Below are 23,217 nucleotides of genomic sequence, written 5' to 3' on the forward strand. Positions count from 1 at the left end.
TACCCAGCTTTAGGCTTTGACACTCAACCAGATGAGAGTGTCTTCATCTAACCTGTGCTACCAAAAAAGAATGAGAACAATGTGGTTGCTGGTACTCACAATGGTTTCAAACAATGGGCAGCTGTCAGAATCCAGCACTCAGCTATCAGAGTACCACCGCATAAATGGCCCGAGGGATACCCACTACGAGGCTCCTTCAGCTGCAGTGAAGCCAACCAAGGGTGTTTTCCCGGTTGTGTCCTCTTCCCCCCGATGATCCTGCCACGGCTGTTTAAAGGTAGGTCTCTTATCCCACACGTGGAGAATGAAGCATTCACCCTGGCTGTTGTGCTGGGGATGGTCGTGGTTTTAGGCGGCTTCATTGTCGTTGTGATGTTAGGGCGCAAAACTGGAATCTTCCTTTCTGTTCATTAAAAGAATATTAAAAAATCGTTAGGCTGAATTTCTGAATGCTCTAATTGGATATGAAAGAACTTTTGAATCTTTGAAGAAGTTATCTGTTACAATCGTGTCTTGATGTATTGGAGTAATACAGACATTTTTTAAAGGTCAGAATTGCAACAATGGGTGCTGTGAACAATGCATATTCAAATGAAAACATGTGGCAGAGGCTACTGTGTGTACTAATGTTTAGACTGTATGTCAGGGATCGGTGACTCTGCCGCGATGTTTCGGGCGGCGCATGCACAGAGCACCGATACACTCTAGCCAGCGAGCAGCGGGACCTGGGCGATCGTGACGGCCGCGCATGCACACTTGCGATTGTGGACACGCGCCTGGCACCAATGATAGCGCAGTGCGGGCTATTTAAACGGGACAGGAGGTATGTCAAATGCCGTTTGGTCTTTATTGCCTGTTCCTGTTATCTGTTCCTGTGAAGCTTCCGTTGCCGACCTCTGCATTTGATCCTGACCCTGCTGATTGTCTCCTGCTTGACCCCTGGCTTGCCTGACCATCCTTCTGTCTGATCCTTTGTACCGCGCTGCCCGTTAGTTACTGAACCCGGCTTGTGACCCTGACCATTCTCTGCCCGCTCCTCCGGTACCTCACTGCCCGCACGTTGCTGACCTGGCCTGCCTGACTACGCCTCACAATCCATCCATCCATCCCGAATGGATCTGTCCCTGTTATCAGGCTTGCCAGCCTCTTCACGTCAGGCTCCATTTCCCGCACACCTCTGGCAGCGCTCTTTCCCATTGCCGGATGTACTCAGGGGTTGCGACCTGGTCTCAGTCTGCTCCAAGTCAATCCCTACCATCAGGGGCCCTGGTGAACAAGCAGATTGGGACTTGGACTCCGCGCCCTGTGAAACCCCGTGCCGTGGGCGGCTAGAGATGCCACCAGGCGGTGTCTGACTGTCAGGGCTCCCAGTATGACCAGAGACGTGTGAACTGACACAGGGAAACGCGGGCTCAAGTATGGTGTAACAATATAATTTATTAAAGTCTATACACAAATATAAAAAGCACAATATACACAAAACCAAACCTCCAACTGATAACGGAATGTACACAGACAAGAGCAGTCAGGGCTGGTGAGGTGGAGTGGTCAGGCAGGCCGGGTCAGGAACCATCGGGCAGACAAGACACAAAGGAGCAGGCAGAGCATAATCAGACGGGCCAGGTCAGGAACAATCAGGCAGACAAGGTACTAAAGGAGCAGGCTGGAAAGTGGTCAGGAATAGCCGTGGTCGGTGCAGGCAGAGTTCTATCAAAGTCAGGAGTCAGGCAGAGGGATCAGGAAGGCAGACGACAGGATCTGGCACAGGGGCTCATGGGCACAATACACCAAGCCACTGACTGCAGGCCTGGCCATTGCTTAAATACACCTCCTGCAATCAGCCTCAGGTGATGGCTTGATTGCAGGAGTGAGATTCTGGCTGCTGAGAGCACCCGCTGGCCAGCCTTGGTACTGCAGCCCACAAGGCAGGTGAGTCCCACCACCATTGGCGAGTCCATTCCTTACACTCACACTGTAGTTTTACGAGCTGAAAAATCTCTGCACAGGGGGAGGTTCATGTGCTGGGGAAGGTCCTGGATTTAGGCTGCTTCTTGGTCGCAGTGATGTTAGGGCGCAAAACTGTAATCTTCTCTTCTTTTCATTAAAACAATATTTCAAAATTGTTAAGCTGAATTTCTGAGTGCTCGAATTAGAAATAAAAGAACTTTTGGATCTGTGAAGAAGTTATCTGTTACATTCCTGTCTGGATGTGGCAGCAAGTGATACAGACATTTTTAAAAAAAATCAGAATTGGAACAATGGGTGCTGTGAATGATTCATATTTAGGTACATTAAAATGTGTGGTGGAGGCTACTGTCCGTGCTGGTGTTTACAGTGTTGTTTAATGTGCCGTGTAAGGTGAGACTGATATGCTAGGGATGATTGTGGATTTAGGCGGCTTCACTGGCACAGTGATATCAGGGATTAAAACTACAATCTTCTTTTCTTTTCCTTAAAACAATATTTAAAAATTACTAAACTGAATTGCTGAGTGCTCCAATTAAAAATGAGAGAACATTTGCCTCTCTGAAGAAGTTATCTGTTACATTCCTGTCTGGATGTGGCAGCGAATGATACAGTCTTTTTTTAAAAGGTCAGAATTGCAACAACGGATGCTGTGAACGATACGCTATTACACTAAAACATGTGGTGGAGGCTACCGTGTGTGCTGGTGCTGAGATTGTAGTTTTATATCTGTGCAGGGTGCGGCTGAGAGTGTATTCTTCACGAGAAGTATTTACCCTTGCCCACTCCATCCAAACAAAAAATGCATTGGCTTTAGAGATATGATTGAAGCAGTCAAATCAGGGAGCATGCTATAACATCAATACATACCCACAGGGCAGGTGGGAACTTCACATACATCCCATCTCAGTTTCTTCTTCTCATCCAGGTAGTAGCACCATGGTTTCTCCGCTCCATCTGGATTCCTGTGTGGGAGTGACAGAAGTAAAACTCAAGGATACATACAGTACATTAAAGTATATGTAAACCCTCACATTATAAAACAACCCATTCAGTTTAAAATATAAATTAAAGGTAAAACATTTGTGTATAGATATAAAAAACATTATATAGACCTTTTTATAAGTGATCACATACCCTCTGTTCTCAGCTGCATAGAGTGCTGGGGGAGGAGAAACAGCAGAACACTGATCTTCCCAGTGAATGGCTGTGCAGGGGATCATGTTTTACCGATCACTGGAGGAGAGCAGTGAAATCTCAGCACAGCTAGAAAACTGACCACGCTGTGCTCTCATGCCTAGTGTAGTACGTTTTTAAAAAGGGAAGCAGAGGGACTGACAGGAACACCAGGGATTTCAAAAAAGGTACAGTACCCAAATAACAATTGAATACACAAAAATATAAATAAAAAAAATTAAAAAAAAAATCACAAAATGAAAAACTAAATTACCCAAAGCATTTTTTTTTTACCAATGTTGTCCCTTTGGCAAAATGTTGCACTCAGCAAAACTGGTAATTTCCTGAGAAAATAAGTTTCACCGAAATCACTCTGCTCATTTCTATTAACAATAATTACTGTATATAATTAAGTGTAGAAGTAATAAAACCAAAGACCAAAAACCCTATTAAGTGTGAATTGTAAGAAGCTGCGGGTTGAACTCAGGAGCAGTCTATTTCTATTACATTGGAGGAGGAACCCTATGGAGGTAATACCTCAGGAGCTTCCAAACTGTATAGGGGCTCAAGGATGTATAAATCATGGGGCTGGTAAATACAAGCAATGGCAAGGATTTATGAAGAAGAACTTCACCTCAATATTTCTCTGGTAAACCAAATAAGGAAGAGTGGAGATGTTTTCCATGAAGATTACATCCATATATTTGCTGAGTCCTGAAGATTGTACAGTACAGGATGCTGGAGGCAAACAGTTTCATGGAGGGAAGGTAGATATCTCACAACCTTTCATTTTAAGAGATCCAACTAAAGTCAGTCTTCAGTTCTAAATGGAGTCTTGTGGCCCTAGTCAGCCACTGGCTTCTCATAACTCCTGAAGACCTCAGCAAGTTTTCAACCATAGTTCTTGGCTTTATTCTCAGGCAATTTTTAGTTCAGGGTGTTTCCACCCACCATGGTATGATGCCATTCCTAATACTGCATTATTTGTATTATAAAATACATCCAGACCTGGGCAAGACCTTAGATCAAGTAGACTGGAACTACATTTGGCTAGCTTCTTCTAAGTGCTCTAAAAACATCTTGGCTCAAGAGAATGCGTTTAAACTGCTCTCTTGATGGTACATGGTCCTCGATCGTATATCGCGGTTTTCTCCCAGTGTGTCTCTGATGTGCTTTTATGGCTCTAGGGAGAAGGGCACCCTACTTCACATCTGGTGGACTTGCCCCAAGGTGATTCGCTTTCGGACGCAGGTGTATGCTATAATTATGACCGTACTGAACAGGCCAATGCCTGGTGGAAGCAGTTCCTCAACCTTGCTGAGGCTAAATAACAATTTATGGGCACTATGGTGCACGAAAAGCTCACTTCCATTCTGAATGACCCAAATGCCAAATTTCTGAAGGTCCGGGAACCCTAGATTGAATATAATGACTTGATTTTGATTGCACCCTGCTTTCGACATGATGAGCCTTTTGTGGCCCCCAAGCATGTGTCTGCACCCTGTGGGAACCCCATCCTCCACTCATCTCCTCCACTTTCAAGACTTTCCGGTTTTTCTTCTGCCTACTGGTTTGATTAGTGGCAATTGGGATATCTTTTTTTTCCTCTTTGATGATGGTTGTGGTAGTCATATATGAGGAGCAGAAACCATAAAGAAGGGCTTTAACCTTGCTATTTGGACATATACAACTTTGGGCCTATCTACCCACTCTTTTTTTTTAACCTTTTTGACTAAGTTTGTATACTTTGTACTGTTCTAACATGCTGTATAATAACCAAAAATTTCATAAATTCTTTTTGTAAAATAAAACACATCCAGCAGGTGAGAAGTTCTCATAATAGCCACAAGAGGTGTGAAGAGCCAGAAACGAAGGACAAAGATCTCACCACTGGAGTTCCTGAGAAGCCATGAGTTGGCTTTTCTTTAGGTCTGCTAAAAAGTGAATTATTGGTTTTAGGAAGACCGACCCGCTATTTTCCAGAGTGTTAGGAGATGTGCAGTCAATCATTAAGGAGTAAACCTACCGGCAAAAGTTGTGCTCCCCAATCCCGTACTGCCAGATGTCTGGAATGAAGGCGTTGATATGCTCTCTAGTCAAATGGTAAGAATCCCAGGGGAGGCAGTTGTGTCCAGTCTCTGTGCGACTGACAGAGCCACGGTATCGAAATCCATTGTTTCGGAAGCAGTCTTGTGACTCTGGAGAACATTTTGATATGTTGTGTCAAACATAAAAGAAGTAAAATACTTCTCTGAATGAATCTTTACCACCTGGCCATGCAGCAGGAAGATTTAATCTAACCTCTACCATTCAAGCAAAACTCAAGCAATAGTATATGTATTGGGTAGAATTAAGTTTAATTCCTTCAGAAATTTTAGGTAAGTCTCCGACCCCACTGGGAATATCTTAAGCTTTTGTTCAAATGTAATAGCACTGTTTGCTTGAGTTAAATGTTCTGGTTGCCAACTCTAGTGTACTTTTTATATTTCTATAGATATTACACTAGGGGTTTCTCTATAGGAATATATGGAAAATCCATATATCAGATAGGGTCTTGGATGTTTAGTTCACAATAAAGATTTATCTTCCTCATCAAGATCAGAAGACAGCTGAAGATGTCTCATGCAGGATCATGAACACCAGCAAAAAAAAACAAAAAATACAAGCAGGGTCAAACCCTTCCTCATTCCACTAGTTTGGTGAAATGACACTTTAAATTGGCTAATCCTGACCATAAATCATGTCTATTAGAAAAGCTTAATATATTCAAATTTTGGCTATATATCAAGCTAAATCCAACCTTCATCAAATTCTTCTAATCCTTTTCCATTCTAATCACAGTTCCCTTAAACACATCTACTCTATTCTAACCCAAAAGGGAAATGGTACCCAAACCAGCACTGACCTTCAGACATGACAACTCTTCTGACCATAAAAGATATCATCAGCTCCATTGGGAGGCAATCAATAAATATCTTTGAACACTCCCATATAATCCTTTCTAGATCAGTTATTTATTCTGACTTTTCCTGGACAATCACTATTGTGTTCAACAAGATAAAACCAATAATTGAGGTGAAGGATATAAAGCTAGTCTGGATTCTGACCACAATTTTGGCAGTCATCTAATCTATTCTAAATTTGACTATCAGCCACAAAGGACACCTCAGATCTTAAGCTGGCCATACATGGATCGAAATTTGGCCAATTCAGCAGGGACCAATGGTGGGAAAGTTTCAGACTACAGTTTCACAGCGGGAGTGATTCCCCCATCCACAATGTGTGTGGATGGGGGAATCGAATCATTTTTTTTATCAACTTCCTGACGGCTTCTTTACTTTATGGTTGGATACAAAGATACAAGTCATTTGTCGAAAGCAATTTTTTTGTCCAGCTTTTGTACAAACCTTAATATGGTCATCCTAACAGTGGGTACTATAGATGCTACAGAACGGGAGAGGATAAACATTGTCATCATCATATTATCATGAATAAAACAGTAGTGGTTGGTTGGAAAAGGATTTCTAACCTGTCTCGTTGCTTCTCTCCTCTACTAAAGCCTGCCAGCCTATCGATCAACTTATAACCAGCCTGTCAGGTTTTTTTCATACGATTACTTCGGCCGGTTATATCTGGCAGCAGTAATCACTGTATTCTGATGGCAGGGAAACCTTCCACTGTCAGAATACAATAATGCAGCAGGAGGGAATCCTGCATCAACACTGGCAATTTTCTTTTCCTTCATCCCATGTTTGTAAATGTATGGTCAGCCTAAGGTCATTCAATAGAGAGGTGCCTGCTGCCCGCACAGATAAGAAATTGAAAATCAATGGAAATGGAGCTTAGGTGATGACCATTACATGTATGTCCACCTAATCATTGAATCTCCAGACACCCATCATCTTTTTATAGTCAATAAAGAAATAGAAGTATGTTGAAAATATAAAAACATTTGTATAAAAATAATAATAATTATTAGTACACACCTATTTCACAAAACTTTCCCTTGTGATTCTTCATACAGACACATGCAAACTTGTTGAGCCCTTTCACCACGCAGGTTCCTCCATTCTTACATGGGTTCTGCTTGCAGGCGTCTTCAACTAACAGAAAAAAAGAGGAGTATTAACATATATAGGATACAAATCCCCGGAATTACACCAACATGTTGATTTTCCACTATAGTTAAGAAGAAATTTCTGCAACGTGAAGCAAAATCTCCTCTTAGCTGTCACTGGAATAAATGTCCCCATTGGGATCTTTTCAATGCTTTGCCAGGACCAGTAGAAAGGGTACGCATAATCCTCCCCTAATAAAACAAAAAACAAAATTAACTTATTCACACTGGGTAGCCACATTTCAACACCTTGCCCATCACATATGGTTGTCCTAATGGTGGGGAGTCTAGGGTGGGTAGAGAGCGGCTGTCATTTCTGTACTGTGCCCCATCTTAGACACTCTTTGTGCAAATTTGCTAGCTGCATCAGTCTCAGTTTGGGTGGGGAAGGTCATATTTAGGCATCTCTGCTTTGGGTGCCAAAAGGAACTTGTCCCAACACTGTCTACTGTACGCTACACTAGACTAACAATTTTTACAATTTCAGACAATATAAACACAACATACCTTGGTTGCAGGACACTCCATGGTAGGGGTAATGGCATCGACACTTGTAGTAAGGAACCATTTTCTTCAGGACGCACTCTCCTTTGGGGCATGTAGTATTTTTACACGGGCGAATGACTACAACCAAATATAAATAAGTATTAATTTTCAACACAATGAGGATATTTTCTGTGGAACATCAAGATCCCAACACCAAGAGTTTGGAAGGAGACAGTCCCTTACTGGTGGAATTGTGAAAGAGGTTCAATAGATACCCACAAATTTATAAACAATCCCAACTGAACTTTGAGTTTAAAACAGCTACATAAATGAGGTGTTCAATATCTAAACCAGCCATTCTCAACCAATGTTCCATGGAGCGCTTGGGTTCCTCCAGAGGTTGCTAGGGGTTCCATGAGCTGTGGCTGATTGATCTCCCATATGATGGTGCCTGCATAATTCTGGGGCCAACACCATTTGGCAGAGTCAACAGTATTACACCAATTATCTTTTTTTACTGTCTGCAAGGGTGGCATTCTGACCACCACTGTAAGGGGGGCATTCATTCCATTGGAAAGCAAAAATAAAAAAGGCAAAGATCCTACCAGGCTCTACTCTTGTTAATCATATAACAAATGGGGAGGGGAGCACACCACAAAAACATATGCCAAAACATTCCTTACATAAAAGATAGGATTTGGCTCAACACCTCAACCCAGGTATAATTCATATATCAAAAATTAAAAAATTGGTACCAACAGATATCATTGACTTCATTAATATTTTTTTATTGATTAAAAACCAAGACACATTAAACATGTACATAAACCCATTTAAACATTTGTGAAGGGTTACGCCTACAGATCAATTGGATCTTTCAAACCGAATAGCATACATTTAATTATTTTATCTTCATATTATACCAATTAAATACCAATTAAGGCTGAGAGATCTCAGGAAAGAAGAGGCAGCCATAGAGAGTTAACAGGGATAGAGAGAGTGGCTACTCAACAAAGATATGTAAAATTGCTAAAAAAAAGTCCCCCCCCCCAGTGGTGTATCTAGGTTTTGTGCTGCCCCAACCTTACCCGTGGAGAGAGCCTGACACCGACCAACCCCCCCCCCCCCACACACACACACACACTCTGGAGAGAGCATAACACTGACCAACAACCCCCCAAAGGAGAGAGCCTGACACTGACCAACACCCCCCCCCAACCGTGGAGAGAGCATAACACCAACCAGCAACCCACCCCCCCAAAAGAGAGAGCCTGACACCAACACCCCCCCCCCAACTGCAGAGAGAGCATAACACCAACCATCAACCCACCCCCCCAAAGGAGGGAGCCTGACACCAACCAACACCACCTCCCCCCCCCCCCTTGCCCAAGAGAGCATTCCACTACCACCCCCCTCTCATCCCTGGCAAGAGAGAAAGAAACTCATAGACACTCACCTTCAAAGCTCCGGACATTCACAGGAACGAGAGTCAGGCTCTGCATACATCAAGCAGCCCGCAGGCTCTCTTGGCTCCCACCTGGGCCCTTGTCGAATGTGTTCCTTCTTCCAGGGGGCAGCGCTACCCCCCTGAAAAATGCCGCCTTAGGCAAATGCCTTGTTTGCCTTGTGGTAAATATGCACCTGTTCCCCCCCCAGTCAATCCTTCAGGCAGTGCGCAAAATATGTTGGATGGATCACTGGGTCTCAAGGCTTGGCAATGTAACATGGATAAGAGGTGAGCCAAATAAGTCCAAATATACTTAGCACTTGAAGTTGTATCGGCTATAACTCTGCTTTGAGGTCTATGCATAAGCAGAACTAAATGTGCTTGATGTAGCCACAAGAATCCAAGCCAAGGAGGGGACAACTGGGTGTGGCCCAGAGGAGGAAAGTAATTGCATAGTGACGGCATTCTAAAGATGTATGTTGGCCTAAATCCACCTTGTAGAGGCATCAACCTCCCTCGCACATATAGCTGCTGGTACACAATGGTTATATATAATCTGTTATAGACTGCCAAAACAGATATCCTATGGATATGTTGACTCCACTACAAGATAGAGATCATGGATAGTGTAGCAGTACAGGGGCGGACTGACAACTCATGGGGCCCCTGGGCAATAGGGGATCATGGGGCCCCTATGTCCTTGCCCAAACTCAAAAAAGCCTATGAAAAAGGTACCAGGGGCATCTCATGGGGCCCCCTACTGACCCCAGGCCCTCAGGCAGTGCCCGAGTTTCCAAATGGTCAGTCCGCCCCTGTAGCAGTATAAAGATGGTGGCCATTCTTCAATCTATTGCTCAGCACAGAGTAATGGCTTTTTAACGATAAAAGATGGAGCTTTTCTGAGAGATAAAACTATTTCTGTATATTTTGACATGTCAGGACCATATTCATGCAGACTTGTGAAATAACTGAAAGTTTTGATAATTCTTCTCTCACCTCTCTCACAGTTTAATCCGGTGAAGAATTCGATGCAGCGACACGTGTATCCTCGTTCTGTAGCCACACATGTCCCATGGTTAAAACACGGCTGCGATAGGCAGGGATCTATAGAAGATTGAATTGCACAAAACACTCAAATTTTCTACAATGAGTTTTCATCACAACAATGATTATTGGTCGATTATGGAAACGCTGAGTAGAGAGATGTCACTGTAGGGTTAGCAAACTGCTCATGTACTGCAAGGTACTGTAAGGGTAGGGGATGCTAATACATAGAGGACAATTGATGCACTGATGCTCAATATGGATAATTTTGCCACAAACACATTTTTTAAGGTTTATGTTGTAACACTGCCAAAAAAATATGAAGAGGATATCAAAGAAGGTGCAACGTGAATGTTTGTTTCTCCCTGCTGTATACTAAAATAAAAAAAAACCTTTTTTGCAATATCCACTTTTAGTCCAGAGATTCCCCCCTGCAATGCTTCTTTTCTGCCACTAGATGCCCTGAGTCTGATGGCCTGCATCATTCAACCCACTTCCTCTGAGCCCAGGTCATACTGGACCTGCCCCTTAGCCTATGACTAGACAGTGAAGGGAGATGCAGCACAGTGATAAGTTCACTCTTTCACTCTGATCTTTCCTCCTATCCGCATGAATGAACTGATTCGCTTCCTCCATTCATACTCCAGATCTGCTGTTCAGGAATTGCAAGAGTCTGGTAACAGGTCAAATTTATGGTGGGATGGTCTATTGTTGCTGAGGGATCTATTGTTGGTGGGGTGGTCTATTATTGTTGAGGGGGTCTATTATTACTGTGGGATGTACAATGTTGCTGGCTGCAGGCAATCTATTTTACTGCTTTTCTTGTTATCATGAACAAATTCCATACAAATTGCTTAGCACCACAAAATGATACTTGGCTCTGTATTTTCTAAAAGGGGAAGTACTGGGAGGTCGGTGGGGGTTTGGAACCAAGGGATGGTGCTTGGGGGTGGCTAAAGGGAGGAGACAAGAGGTGACTTGGGAGACAAGGGTTGACAAGGGGGAGTACCTGCACCTACTCTCTGAGAAAAAAGCACTGTATATATATATATATATATATATACATACATACAGTGGGGATCGAAAGTTTGGGCACTCCAGCTAAAAATTTGTATTAATGTGCATAAAGAAGTCAAGGAAAGATGGAAAAATCTCCAAAAGGCATCAAATTACAGATTAGACATTCTTATAATATGTCAACAAAAGTTAGATTTTATTTCCATCATTTACACTTTCAAAATAACAGAAAACAAAAAAATGGCGTCTGCAAAAGTTTGGGCACCCTGCAGAGTTAATATCTTGTACTGCCCCCTTTGGCAAGTATCACAGCTTGTAAACGCTTTTTGTAGCCAGCCAAGAGTCTTTCAATTCTTGTTTGAGGTATCTTTGCCCATTCTTCCTTACAAAAGTCTTCCAGTTCTTTGAGATTTCTGGGCTGTCTGTCACGCACTGCTCTTTTAAGGTCTATCCATAGATTTTCAATTATGTTGAGGTCAGGAGATTGTGAAGGCAAAACCTTCAGTTTACGCCTCTTGATGTAATCCCCCATGGATTTCGAGGTGTGTTTAGGATCATTATCCATTTGTAGAAGCCATCCTCTCTTTAACTTCAGCTTTTTCACAGATGGCATCAAGTTACCATCCAAAATTTGCTGAAATTTTATTGAATCCATTTTTCCTTCTACTCGTGAGATGTTCCCTGTGCCACTGGCTGCAACACAACCCCAAAGCATGATTGATCCAACCCCATGCATAACAGTTGGACAGAGGTTCTTTTCATTAAATTCTGTGCCCCTTCTTCTCCAAACGTACCTTTGCTCATTCCGGCCAAAAAGTTCAATTTTAACCTCATCGGTCCACAGAACTTGTTTCCAAAATGCATCAGGCTTGTCTATATGTTCATTTGCAAAGTTCAAACGATGATTTTTGTGGTGAGGACGTAGAAGAGGTTTTCTTCTGATGACTCTTCCATGAAGACCATATTTGTACAAGTATCTCTTTATAGTGGAATAGTGTACCACAACTCCGGTGTCTGCCAGATCTTTCTGGAGGGATCGTGCAGTCAAACGTGGGTTTTGAATTGTTTTTCTCACAATCCTGCGAGCTGTTCTGTCTGATATTTTTCTTGGTCTTCCAGATGTTGCTTTAACTTCCACTGTTCCTGATGACTGCCATTTCTTAATTACATTTCGAACAGAGGATATTGACATCTGAAAACGCTTTGCTATCTTCTTATAGCCTTCTCCAGCTTTGTGAGCGTCAACTATTTTCAGTTTCAGTTTTCTAGACAACTGCTTAGAAGAACCCATGGTGCTGATTGTTGGGGCAAGGTCAGATGAGTCTGAGCATTTAAAACCTTTGAGATTGACATAACCTGGTCTTCCCAGACGATGATTGAGAACAATCCATGACACTGGCAGGTCTCAGCTTGGCAAAGGGGGCAGTGCATGCTATAAATTCTGCAGGGTGCCCAAACTTTTGCAGACGCCATTTTTTTGTTTTCTGTTATTTTGAAAGTGTAAATGATGGAAATAAAATCTAACTTTTGTTGACATATTATAAGAATGTCTAATCTGTAATTTGATGCCTTTTGGAGATTTTTCCATCTTTCCTTGGCTTCTTTATGCACATTAATACAAATTTTTAGCTGGGGTGCCCAAACGTTCGATCCCCACTGTACATACATACATACACACACACATATACAGTATCTCACAGAAGTGAGTTCACCCTTCACATTTTTGTAAATATTATATTCTATCTTTTCATGTGACAACACTGAAGAAATGACACTTTCCTACAATGTGACGTAGTCAGTGTACAGATTGTATAACATGTAAATTTGCTGTCCCCTCAAAATAACTCAACACACAGCCATTAATGTCTAAACCACTGGCAACAAAAGTGAGTCCACCCCTAAGTGACAATGTCCAAATTGGGCCCAAAGTGTCAATATTTTGTGTGGCCACCATTATTTTCCAGCACCGCCTTAACCCTCTTGGGCATGGAGTTCACCAGAGCTTCACAGGTTGCCACTGGAGTCCTCTTCCACTCCTCCATGATTACTTCACGGAGCTGGTGGATGTTAGAGACCTTGCGCTCCTCCACCTTCCAATTGAGGATGCCCCACAGATGCTCAATAGGGTTTAAGTCTGGAGACATGCTTGGTCATTCCATCACCTTTACCCTCAGCTTCTTTAGCAAGGCAGTGGTTGTCTTGGAGGTGAGTTTTGGGTCGTTATGTTGGAATACTGCCCTGCAGCCCAGTCTCTGAAGGGAGGGGATCATGCTCTGCTTCAGTATGTCACAGTACATGTTGGCATTCATGATTCCCTCAATGAACTGTAGCTCCCCAGTGCTGGCAGCACTCATGCAGCCCCAGACCATGACACTCCCACCACCGTGCTTGACTATAGGCAAGACACACTTGTCTTTGTACTCCTCACCTGGTTGCCACCACACACGCTTGACACCATCTGAACCAAATCAGTTTATCTTGGTGTCATCAGACCACAGGACAAGGTTCCAGTAATCCATGTCCTTAGTCTGCTTGTCTTCAGCAAACTGTTTGCAGGCTTTCTTGTGCATCATCTGTAGAAGAGGCTTCCTTCTGGGATGACAGCCATGCAGACCAATTTGATGCAGTGTGCAGCGTATGGTCTGAGCACTGACAGACTGACCCCCCACCCCTTCATCCTCTGCAGCAATGCTGGCAGCACTCATACGTCTATTTCCCAAAGACAACCTCTGGATATGACGCTGAGCACGTGCACTCAACCTCTTTGGTCGACCATGGCAAGGCCTGTTCTGAGTGGAACCTGTCCTGTTAAACCACTGTAGTCTTGGCCACTGTGCTGCAGCTCAGTTTCAGGGTCTTGGCAATTATCTTATAGCCTAGGCCATCCCTATGTAGAGCAACAATTCTTTATTCCAGAGAGTTCTTTGCCATGAGGTGCCATGTTGAACTTCCAGTGACCAGTATGAGGGAGTGAGAGCGATAACACCAAATGTAATACACCTGCTCCCCATTCACACCTGAAACCTTGTAACACTAACAAGTCACATGACACCGGGGAGGGAAAATGGCTAATTGGTCCCAATTTGGACCTTGTCACTTAGGGGTGGACTCACTTTTGTTGCCAGTGGTTTAGACATTAATGGCGGTGTGTTGAGTTATTTTGAGGGGGCAGCAAATTTACATGTTATACAAGCTGGTCACTGACTACGTCACATTGTAGCAAAGTGTCATTTCTTCAGTGTTGTCACATGAAGAGAGAATCAAATATTTACAAAAATGTGAGGGGTGGACTCCTGTGAGATACTGTATATACAGTATATTAGTATTGTATAAGACACAATATCCATCGGTCTGATATTATGGGATATATATGGTACCCTCAATTGAATCATAGTAATTCAGGCTCAGGGCGTGCAAATTCTCGGTAATGCGTTCCTCTAGTTCTTTCAAAATACCTGCAGAAGACAAAGAGCAACATGTCAGGGCCAAAACTCTGGTAGGCAGCCTAGAAATATTGCCAATACTGCTCTCTTTTTTATCCACATACAAATACTAAAATCTCCCTATGGAGCTCAGTAACAGCATTTATAAGCCCTGATAAAGGAGAAGAGTATAAATTCCTGACTCGTGTTTGATGATCCATGTGGTCTTATTATGAGCAAAAGGTGTCCCTTTCAAGGTTTCTGAATGCCCAGGGGGTAAGAACGATCGGGGAGCACTGCGATTGGCTGTCCCAATGGTCACATGATTGGAAGCTGGTCCCACCATTTACTAATCATTAGTGGGGACTGATAGCGGTCTCTGACATCAGACACTCAGTGACGCACCTTAAAGCCCACCCATATATGTTATGCCATTGGCAAGAAGTTAAGACTTTGGACTCTTAGATCTTTGGTCTTACGCTCTCATTGGACTCTACAGTTCAGTGTCAGTGGAATGGCTTTGTTTATCAACAAAGTCATGTGATTGCCATACTGGCATTGATATTGAAAAAGCCATACAATCCTGCTATAGAGTTATACAAGAGAGTTAGATACCGTGGTGGTGATGATGATGGAATCGATGAGAAAGCTGTGGAGAGAAAAAACAAAGTGTGAACATTTATAAGTATTTCTAAGAAGTGCTCTTTTGAGCCATGGTTGTAAAAATGACCTAAGAAGTCTTTTTTACTTGCTCTATATACCATCCGCATGGAGTTTGCATGTTCTTATCGTGCCTGTGTGTGTTTCCGCTGAGTACCCTGGTTTCCTCCCACACTCCAAAGACATGATGGTAGGTCAATTAGCACCTGTCTAAATTGGCCTTAGTATATAAACACTATATTGCCAAACGTATTAGGACACCCCCTTCAAATCATTGGATTCAGGTGTTCCAATCATGTCCATGACCACCTAGGCATGCAGACTGCATCTACAAACATTTTTGAAAGAATGGGTCGCTCTCAGGAGCTCAGTGACTCCAAGCGTGGTACTGTGATAGGTTGTCACCTGTGCAATAAGTCCATCCGTGACATTTCCTGGCTACTAAATATTCCACGGTCAACTGTTAGTGGGATTATAACAAAGTGAAAGCAACTGGGAACAACAGCAACTCAGCCACCAAGTGGTAGGCCACGTAAAATGACAGAGCGGGGTCAGCGCATGCTGAAGCACACAGTGCGCAGAAGTCGCCAACTGTCTGCAGAGTCAATAGCTAAAGATCTCCAAACTTTGTGTGTCCTTCAGATTAGCACAAGAGTGCATAGAGAGCTTCATGGAATGGGTTTCCATGGCCAAGCAGCTGCATCCAAGCCTTACATCACCAAGTACCATGCAAAGCGTCAGATGCAGTGGTGTAAAGCATTCCTCCACTGGACTCTAGAGCAGTGGAGACTTGTTGTCTGGAGTGACCAATCACACTTCTGTGTCTGGCAATCCAATGGATGTGTCTTGTTTGGGGATTGTCAGGAGAACGGTACTTCCCCGACTGCATTGTGCCAAGTGTAAAGTTTGGTGGAGGGGGGATTATGGTGTGAGGTCGTTTTTCAGGAGTTGAGCTTGGCCCCCTAGTTCCAGTGAAGGGACCTCTTAAGACATTAGCATACCAAGACATTTTGGACAATTTCATGCTCCCAACTTTATGGGAACAGTTTGGGGATGGCCCCTTCCTGTTCCAACATGACTGCACACCAGTGCACAAAGCAAGGTCCATAAAGACATGGATGAGCGAGTTTGAGGTGGAGGAACTTGACTGGCCTGCACAGAGTCCTGACCTCAACCCCATAGAACACCTTTGTGATGAATTAGAGCGGAGACTACGAGCCAGGCCTTCTAATCCGACATCAGTGCCTGACCTCACAAATGTGCTTCTGAAAGAATGACTAAACACTCCCATAGACACCCTCCTAAACCTTGTGGACGGCCTTCCCAGAAGAGTTGAAGCTGTTATAGCTGCAAAGGGCGGGCCAACTCAATATTGAACCCTACGGACTAAGACTGGGATGCCATTAAAGTTCTTGTGCGTGTAAAGGCAGGCCGACCAATACTTTTGGTAATATAGTGCATGTGAGATAGGGACCTCAGACTGTAAGCTCCTTGGGAACAGGAACCGATGCTACAGTACAGTATGTACAGCACTGTGTGAATTGTCAGCGCTATATAAGTCTCTCTATATCAAGCAGTGCAGTAAGCATCACTGATTGACAGCCAATGCAATAAGATCATTAGACAAACTGAAGATGGCCATACGTACGGCCATTTGATAAAACTTTCAAGCTTTGTTCACACCAGAACGTGTTAGGAACGTGTGCACAATTCTTGCAATGCACCAAAATGCACTGCCCCTTTACAGATGTACAACTGTTCTGACTCCCCTACAAGGCCATACACTTTATTACCAGCAATGTATACAGCTATACCACATGGTGTTGAATTTATCCCTTGCATCGGGTCAGACAGTTTAACTCAACAAAAATAAACTCACATGCTGAGGAAGTCAGATGAGGAAACCCATTTGAATGTTCCATTTAATGGAAAATAATCATAGGTAGAAAAACATTAATGTTGTAAGCCTCATAGAAAGATGCATTCGGAAGACAGGATACAGTGGAATGACTACCAGAGAGAAGCAGTGGGGAGGGATATACACAAATAAGGTGAGAGAAAGAGTTCAGTTTAGACAGAAGGAGAAAGCTTAAAGACACAGAGCAATGATACACTATTTGATTTATTATTATTTCTCTGTGACCATCACTTGTTTAACACAATAGCAACAGTCCCATTAATTTTTATTTGCACCCCTACGCATCTTGCTAACACATGCATGAACCCTTGCCAAAACGCATGTTACTGCAGTACCATGTATTTAGGTGTGGTGCGATTTTTATCAGAGTCCTTCATTGCATCAGGGTTCTTTCAAAGTCCCCCCCCCCAACATCAAGGTCCCCATCAGAGTCCTCCTTTAACCACTTCCAATCTGGACACTTATACCCCCTTCCTGTCCAGGCCAATTTCCAGCTTTCAGTGCTATCACGCTTTGAATGACAATTGCACCGTCATGCAACACGGTACCCATATGAATGTTTTAGCATTTTTGTTGAGACAGATAAAACTTTATTATGGTGGTATTTATTCACCGCTGGGATTTTTTTTTTTTCCATATAAATGAAAAAAATCCAAACATTTTGAAAAAAAAGTTTTTCTTATAAAATTTTGCAAATAAATAATCTTTCTTCATAAATCTTGGCCAAAATGTATTCAGCTATCTTTTTAGTAAGTGGTTAATCAGAGTCCCTATCAGAATCCCTCTTACATCAGGGTCCCCATCTGAGTTTTCCCTCATATTAAGGTTCCCATTAAAGCCCTCCTTTCATCAGGGTACATATCAGTCTTCCATTGCATCAAGTCAAGGTCCCTATCATAGTCCGCCCTTACATCAAGTTCCCCATCATAATCTCCTCTTACATCAGAGTACCTATCAGAGTCCTCATTGGAGTCCCTCTTACGTCAGAGTTCCCCTTCACATCAAGGTCCTCCTCATACTCCTCCCTTACATCAGGGTCCCTATCAGAGCCTTGCTTTCATCAGGAAGGCTCATATCAGAGTCCCCCACTTCATCATGTCAGGGTCCCTATCACAGTCCCCAATTACATCAAGGTCCACATCAGAGTCTCCTCTTACATCAGAGTCCCTATCAGAGTTCTCATTTAATCAGAGTGTCCATCAGAGTCCCTTACATCAGATTTCCCCTTTACATCAAGGTCCCCATCATAGTTCCCCTTCCATCAGGGTCCCTATCAGAGCCTTCCGTTCAATAGAGTCCATCTTACATCAAAATTACCCCTTACATCAGGGTACTTCTCAGAGCCCCCCCTTACATCAGAATCCCTATCAGGGTCCCCCTTACACCAGGGTCCCTAACAGAACCCCCTCTTATATCAGAGTCTCTATCATTGTCCTCCTTTAATCAGAGTCCCTCTTACATCAGAACTTCCCCTTACATCAGGATCCCTATCGGAGTCTCCCCTTACATCAGGGTCCCCATCACAGTCCCCCTTTAGATAAAAAACACAAAAACAACACCATATGGACTTTTAGGTGCTGCAAGTAGTAACACACAGTAGAAACCAGGGGCGGACTGACCATTTGGAAACTCGGGCACTGCCCAAGGGCCCGGGGTTAGTAGGGGGCCCCATGAGATGCCCCTGGTACCTTCATTTGGCCTTTTCATAAGCTTTTTTTGGCTGTGGGTGAGGACACAGGGGCCCCATGATCCCCTATTGCCCGGGGGCCCCATGAGTTGTCAGACCACCCCGGGTAGAAACATTTTAGTTAAAAAAATAATACGACGCAGGATCACTCCCCTTAGTATACTTTATTAGTATTGTATAAAAAAAAACTAGACAAAGTCCAACTAAAATACATCAGGGTTCCTATCAGAGCCCCACTTTCATCAGAGTCCCCATCAGAGTTGCTCTTACAATAGGGTTACCCATTATGTTAGGGTCCTCATCAGAGTCCCACAGTACATCAGGGTCCCTAACAGAGCACCCCTTTTATCAGAGTCCCCTTTACATCAGGATCCCCATCAGAGTCCACCCTTAAGCCCCATACACACGATGAGAATGTCAGATGTATGATTGTCCGTTTTTTTTTTTTTGCATGCTAGTCTAATATCGGAAATGAAGAGGTTGCTAAAATTACGAAAATTCTTGTACAACAGAATCAAAATTCAGAAGTGATGTCATGTAGTGTATTGTATTGTGTTGTATTTTCGGACAAAACCTGTACTGAGTAAATAAAAATTGTACAATCTGGTATTGTACAAGAATATTTTTTGTGCTTGTCCCTTCGGATAATTTCGGACGAAAGCTGTGTACTAAAGGATAAGATTATCATACAATCGCTTCGAAAGTAGTATTTTTTTTGTACGATTTTCTGATCATGTCTACTAGGCTTAACATGAGGGTCCCTATTAGAGCCCCCCCCCCTTTCATCAGAGTCTCCGTAAGAGTCCCTCTTACATCAGATTTATCCCTTACATCAGTGTCTCCATCAGAGTTCCCCTTACATCAGGATCCCTATCAAAGACTCCATTTCATCAGAGTCCCTCATATGAAAATTTATGAATTTTCATATGAATGTTTGAACAAAATTCTTCTGGTGTATGACCAGCTTAACTGCAGCCAAAATGGTTTATTTGGTGTTGGATTGAGCGCTCCAAAGCTTAAAAGCAAAACAAGAATTGACAGTAATCAGATTGTATTATTATGGTACAAGGTATAACATTACTATATCCACAGAATCCTGATAATAATGGAGCCACATTCTGCTTGGGCTTCATCTACAAACAGAGAATGCACATGCAACTTCACACATGCAAATTAATGAAACACCCAATTTATTAACCACAGCCACAAAACCTCCCAATGATACCCCAGAGGCTTCTCTAGACTCAACACTGAACAGGCCCAACTGGATAACACTCAGCAGGGTACTTGTCTCATAGAAGGAGGTCTGCCTTTACGTAGTTGCTGCCATTACCCCAAGAATGGACATTTACAGCAACTTTTCTTACCCCAAAGGAACACAACACATTTTTAATGTCTAGGGGGACCCCTGCTAAAATAGACCCAATATCTAGACCCATACGTAGACTCAACACTCAATTGGCCCAATTGGACAACACTCACCAGGATACTTGTCTCCTAAAAAGAGGTCTACCTGTAAAGTAGATACTACCATCACCCCAAGGATGATCATGTAGACCAGCTTTTCCCAACCTTTTACCTCAAAGGAACACTTAAAACATTTTTAATGTCTAGGGGGACCCCTGCTAAAATAGACCCAATATCTAGACCCATATCTAGACCTAACACTCAATTGGCCCAATTGGACAACACTCACCAGGATACTTGTCTCCTAAAAAGAGGTCTACCTGTAAAGTAGATACTACCATCACCCCAAGGATGATCATATAGACCAGATTTTCCCAACCTTTTACCTCAAAGGAACACTTAAAACATTTTTAACCTCTAGGGGGACACCTGCTAAAATAGACCTAATATCTAGACCCCTACGTAGACTCAACACTCAGTAGACCCAACTAGACAACACTCAGCAGGGTACTTGTCTCCTAGAAGAAGGTCTAACTGGAAGTAATTTCTGCAATCACATCAAGAATGATAATCTAGACCAATTAATGACTGTCCAATCTACCTTATGGCATTAGTCAAATGTGCCAAAAATAATGCCCAGCAAAGCCCAAAACTTCAACCACTTCTCATATTTGCAACAAAACAATTGGTGTGATAAGAAAAATTATTTCAACATTTTTTCCCCACAAATGGTTGCATTTTGTTAAAACTCCCAATAAAATTTTCTTTAAATTTGATTGAAATGTGGTGATTTAGTTAATTGAAAATGTACAATTGGTGGACTCTGATGAAAATGTGATGGACCCTGATGAAAATGTGATGGACCCTGATGAAAATGTGATGAACCCTGGTGCAATTTAGTTTTTGCATCTGGTTTTGTTTACCCCTGGACATATGTACCTTGTAAAAAAAGAAAGTCTAGGTAATGATACCCCCAACCAGATCCGTCGAACCCCAGATCCAATGGATCCCCAATACTTACAGAAGATGGTGCAACAGTCAGAATAGAAAGGATCCCGATAAGCTGAGTGGTGCTCATGGCCGGTCAGGTCCTCCTCCAATGCACACAGTACAGAGTCTATGTTGACCTGGACAGTTTACACGCCCTCTCCATCCAACCTCCTTTACATTAGTAAACAACGGATCCAATGATGGGTGGTCAGTTCCACCTGAATATAAACATGTGAGTTTAAGTCCTGGAACAGGACAGATCCCTTGTCCCAGCTATAAAAGCATTTTAGAAAAATTAGCACAATAATTGACACCATTTTGCTGCACTCTGTCCTATGTTGTTGCTATTTCTTTAACTCCATTCTCTCAGGTTTCACAATAGTGCACTGCAACAATGTATTTAAATATTATACTACCCTCAGGAAAGTTCACTCTTTAGGGAAAAGAATCAGCTACTCCTCTGAGGGGGAAAGAAAATTCAGAAAATCGGCCTGAAATAAAACATGAATTCTTAACGTAGACGTCAACCCAATCACTAAAATCTCATGGAAGCTTTAACATGCTCACGTCATTTCAAATGTAATTTTCAATCATTGTTAATCTGCAGCTTTCATTAAAAAATTTAGGTGATCCTGGCATGAAGGTTGCTTGGTTATAGCTGAGGTCCAGTCGGAATTTAAAATAATAAAAGTCAGCAGCAGGGACGGACTGACAACTCATGGGGCAATAGGGGATCATGGGGCCCGTGTCCTTGCCCAAACTCAAAAAAAGCCTATGAAAAAGGTACCAGGGGCATCTCATGGGGCCCCCTACTGACCTTGGGTCCTCGGGCAGTGCCCGAGTTTTCAAATGGTCAGTCCGCCCCTGGTCAGTAGTTACAAAAACTGTAACTGCTGACTTTTAAAAAACGGACACTCACCTGTCCCACGATCTCATGATGTCTTCACACTGGCCGGCCATCCAGTCTCCTTGGCGCCAGCATCTTCGGTGTGGGCAACCAGCTATGACAGCTTGCGGCTTCACAGCCGGATGCCTACTGCGCATGTAGCGCCATGCTTTGTGAACGGTCCCATAGTCTTCTGGGACCTGTCACATGTCCCAGAAGAGTACGGGGAGGGAGAGGGGAGGACAACTTCTGTTTCTGATTGCAAGTGGGTACCTGTCAAGTTCAGGTTCCCCCCCACTCTCCAAAGGTGCCAATCTTTAACGGGGAGTGGGAGACAAAGCCTTAAAGTGGTACTTACCATTTTGGGTGGAGCTCTACTTTAAGCATTTCCTGTTATAGGGTGACAACGCTCTCTCCTTATTTTCCAATTGTGCTCCTGCGGTGTCACTCTGTGTATTGGTGGTTTTCAGTGGAGACTACAACAAATTATGCAGGCATAGTCCACTGATAGTAAAATGATAAAATGTAGTGCTAATCATCTAAAATTACAAATTGTATTATATATTAATCTATCCATTCGTATCTGACCCTTGGCGATTGCATGGACCGTCACTCGTAAATGACTTTTTCCATGAATTCTTTTAGCAATTATTTTTACAGGGTAGGTTGCCAGGTCTTTCCCCTACCATGCAGGAGATCTCACATGACCAGGGATGAAACTAGGACAATTTAGACAGGAGCCAATTAACCTACCAGCATGTCTTTGGAGCGTGGGAGGAAACCGGAACACCCGGAGGAAACCCACGCAAGCACATGGAGAACATGCAAACTCCATGCAAGAGGCACCATGCAGATGTGCTCACCACTAAGCCACTGTGCTGCCCAAAATTGCATAATAAAATACATTAATAGAATGCATCAAGTATATAAAGCAGTGCACAAAATGTGCAGTTCTAAGAAAGTATCCAATAGGTACACCTGGGATTCCCCCAACC

The 23,217-nt window shown here is 43.0% G+C and overlaps 1 protein-coding gene across 1 annotated transcript in view; it reads right to left on the minus strand.

Annotated features, from left to right (window-relative positions):
* The window catches only part of HABP2 (hyaluronan binding protein 2), a 31,150-nt gene extending 9,668 nt beyond the window's left edge, over positions 1-21,482 (minus strand). The window contains exons 1-9 of the mRNA XM_089653027.1: positions 21,368-21,482; positions 15,290-15,323; positions 14,630-14,707; positions 10,188-10,295; positions 7,766-7,882; positions 7,128-7,244; positions 5,168-5,339; positions 2,836-2,930; positions 100-403 (exon numbers count right to left, since the gene is read on the minus strand). Of these exons, the coding sequence (XP_089509153.1) occupies positions 100-403; positions 2,836-2,930; positions 5,168-5,339; positions 7,128-7,244; positions 7,766-7,882; positions 10,188-10,295; positions 14,630-14,707; positions 15,290-15,323; positions 21,368-21,424 (1,082 nt within the window). The 5' untranslated portion in view covers positions 21,425-21,482. The remainder of the gene's footprint in view (positions 1-99; positions 404-2,835; positions 2,931-5,167; positions 5,340-7,127; positions 7,245-7,765; positions 7,883-10,187; positions 10,296-14,629; positions 14,708-15,289; positions 15,324-21,367) is intronic.
* Between the last annotated feature and the right edge of the window lie 1,735 nt (positions 21,483-23,217).

Source organism: Staurois parvus, unplaced genomic scaffold (assembly GCF_062004578.1).
Source record: "Staurois parvus isolate SC_StPar_1 unplaced genomic scaffold, SC_StPar_1.0 ptg000697l, whole genome shotgun sequence".
Lineage (NCBI taxonomy): Eukaryota > Metazoa > Chordata > Amphibia > Anura > Ranidae > Staurois > Staurois parvus.